This window comes from Octopus bimaculoides, chromosome 10 (genome assembly GCF_001194135.2).
Source record: "Octopus bimaculoides isolate UCB-OBI-ISO-001 chromosome 10, ASM119413v2, whole genome shotgun sequence".
NCBI lineage: Eukaryota > Metazoa > Mollusca > Cephalopoda > Octopoda > Octopodidae > Octopus > Octopus bimaculoides.
The window spans coordinates 4,036,532-4,038,593 of record NC_068990.1 but is presented as its reverse complement, the minus strand read 5'-3'; the positions used below and the strand labels follow the sequence as shown (position 1 = coordinate 4,038,593).

General features: G+C 35.5%; 1 protein-coding gene across 1 annotated transcript in view; it reads left to right on the top strand.

Moving 5' to 3' along the window:
• LOC106869050 (receptor tyrosine-protein kinase erbB-4) overlaps positions 1-2,062 on the top strand; it is a 99,315-nt gene that overhangs the window by 68,717 nt on the left and 28,536 nt on the right. The window contains exon 11 of the mRNA XM_014914560.2: positions 1,507-1,715. Coding sequence (XP_014770046.1) covers positions 1,507-1,715 — 209 coding nt within the window. The remainder of the gene's footprint in view (positions 1-1,506; positions 1,716-2,062) is intronic.

Below are 2,062 nucleotides of genomic sequence, written 5' to 3'. Positions count from 1 at the left end.
TATGTATTTTAATGATTATATCTTCAGTTTACACACACACATGCGCACATACATGTACTCTCTTTTTCTCTCTCTCAAATCAAATTATGCCTCCACTCTTCTTGATTTCCCAATGCCTCCTCCCACTTCAGTGTCATACTCAAATTTCTCTCTCTCTCTCTCCCTCTCTCTCTCTCCCTCTCTCACTCTCCCTCTCTCTCTCTCTCTTTCTCTCTCTCAAATTCATTTTCAGACTTCCTGTACCTCTGTTATTTTATTATATTACATCTCTAACTACCTCTCTATTCTAGAACTTAATCTTTTTCCTCCTCACCTCTCCTCTCCTGCTCACAGTTTTGCTTCCTTTCTCACATTTTCATCCCCCTCTTATGTGACAAATGACTATTTTCTCTCTTTTTCTCCTTCTCTGTCTCTCATCCTCTCCCATCTCTCCATTCCCTTCTTTTAGTCTCTCATATATCTATTTATCTAATGTACTTCTCTTTATAATACTTCCTTTCTCTGTTTTACACCTCTTTCAGCGCAGCCAGTAATTTCTCATTCTGTATCTCAGAGAAATGGAAATTATTAAGCATAAAAATGAATACACAACTCAGCATGTTTTATATTAAGATGACAGGCTTCTGTATGGTTAGGGTTAGGCTTTTGTATAGTTATTGTTTTCTAAATTTCAGTAATAAGATAATGCTTAACTTGAAGCTACAGTCACTGAAACTTGCTTTAAGTGTCATGCATTGAGATCAAAGTAGAAATCACATGGTTATGAAGCAATCCAAATTAGCCATATGGCTATGTCTGTGCCTAAGTAGAATATTAAATTGGTGAGAGAATTAGTGCTCACTCTTTCACTATTGCTGTCCTTTCGTCTAAAAAAATCTTTCTGCTGTATCTTCCTGCATACAAGTCAATGTAGTAAACACTCAAACATTGTCACTCTCTTTCCAAATCCTTCTGCATTTCACATGGAACTTTTGGTCCTCCAAAGTTGTCTTGGTGTATAAATTGACCTACTTTTTATTGGTTGTAAATTTTGGTTTGTAAAATTCAACTTGTACTTATATGCTAGAAAATACACTATTGAAGTAGTTCTTTTTGTCTTTTTTTGTTTCTTTTTTTTGCAAACATCTGTCTTCTGAAACTTTCTTACAACTAATTTCCCAAACAGATACAATCTTAATCATTGTAAATATTGCATTGATTGTTTTATGATGCTTAGAATAGCTTCTCAATAGATTTTTTTCCATTCCCTTTTCTTTTCTTTTCTAACTCCCAGTAATTGTTTGGGACCTATTTTATTAATGCTTGGAAAGAAGAAAAATGTTCTTAATGTTCAGTTCCTATCATCAGATTAAATACCCTCAATGTTTTGTTGGTTGCACAAAGAAAGAAATATATTCCTACTCTGCTGCGTACATCATCATCATCATCACTCTTGAATATTCTGATATGTAATTCCTGAGAGACTTATCTGTTTTTTTTTCCCCGTCATCTTCTTCATGTATACAGTTAATACAGGTCAAGTATGTGATTACCAATGCAAAGTATTTGGTTGCTGGGGTCCAGATGCTGAAGATTGCATAGACTGCATCAATTACAGAGTGGAAAGAACTGGAAAGTGTGTCCCATCGTGCTGGAATGTCACCATGGTTTACGAAGGAGAACAGAACACATGCAAGTCATGCCACGAGGAATGCAGTGGTGGCTGTTCAGGACCTGTAAGTTATTTCTGATATTCTTGTATTCTTTTATTCTTTTACTTGTTTCAATCATTAGACTGTTGCCATGCTGGGGCACCACCTCAAACAATTTTAGTCAAACAAAACGATCCCAGTACTTATTTTGAAGCTTGGTTCTTACTCTATTGGTTGCTTTTGCTGAACCACTAAGTTATGAGGATGTAAACACACCATCACCAGTTGTCACTTGGTGGCATGGGACAAACACAGACACAAAGACACTCACCACATACCTATATATACATACATACACACACACACACACACACACACACACATACACACACACACACATATATATATATATATATATATATATATATATA